The sequence below is a fragment of the Penaeus monodon genome, chromosome 34, assembly GCF_015228065.2.
Source record: "Penaeus monodon isolate SGIC_2016 chromosome 34, NSTDA_Pmon_1, whole genome shotgun sequence".
Classification (NCBI taxonomy): domain Eukaryota; kingdom Metazoa; phylum Arthropoda; class Malacostraca; order Decapoda; family Penaeidae; genus Penaeus; species Penaeus monodon.
In genome coordinates this window covers 7822794-7823316 of record NC_051419.1, presented here as the reverse complement: position 1 = coordinate 7823316, position 523 = coordinate 7822794, and the positions used below count along the sequence as shown (strand labels likewise).

Here is a 523-nt window from a genome sequence, read left to right as displayed (position 1 = left end):
CCCTCCGCCCACCCCCGCACTCTAACCCCCGCGTCCCGCCCGCAGGTCCGCGCGCCGGGCGGGGCTTCGGCGCAGCGAGGACGAGGAGGGCGCGCCGGCCCGCTACCTCCGCTCGCGCAGCCTGACGAAGCTCCCGCTGGAGGAGGCGGCGATGACTCGCACCTTCCGCCTCGGCTCCTCCCGCTCCCCCCCGCCCTCGCCGCACTCCCCGCACTCCCCCTCCCCCTCGTCCCCCTCCCCGCGGGGCGACAGGAAGAAGAAGGACGAGAGGGGAAGCCGGAGGGCGGCCAAGAACGGGATTTCGTCGCCGTGCACGCCCCTCTCCCCGCCCCACTGCAGCCGCCACGCCCAGCACGCCCACGCGCCCGTCTCGCCCCACGCCCTCCGCCGCCACAGACACGCCTCGCCACCCCGCCTGGAGCACGAGCCCTACGAGACGCCGCAGTACTTCACCTTCCACCTCACCCTCAGGAGCCCCGCGCGAGCCACGAACCCTGGAAGGGCGAGGAACGGCGCAAGGTGA

The 523-nt window shown here is 75.1% G+C and overlaps 1 protein-coding gene across 1 annotated transcript in view; it reads left to right on the top strand.

Moving 5' to 3' along the window:
• Nucleotides 1–523, top strand: part of LOC119594559 — a gene marked incomplete in the record, with an annotated part of 82416 nt that overhangs the window by 69059 nt on the left and 12834 nt on the right. The window contains 1 exon segment of the mRNA XM_037943591.1: nt 46–519. Coding sequence (XP_037799519.1) covers nt 46–519 — 474 coding nt within the window.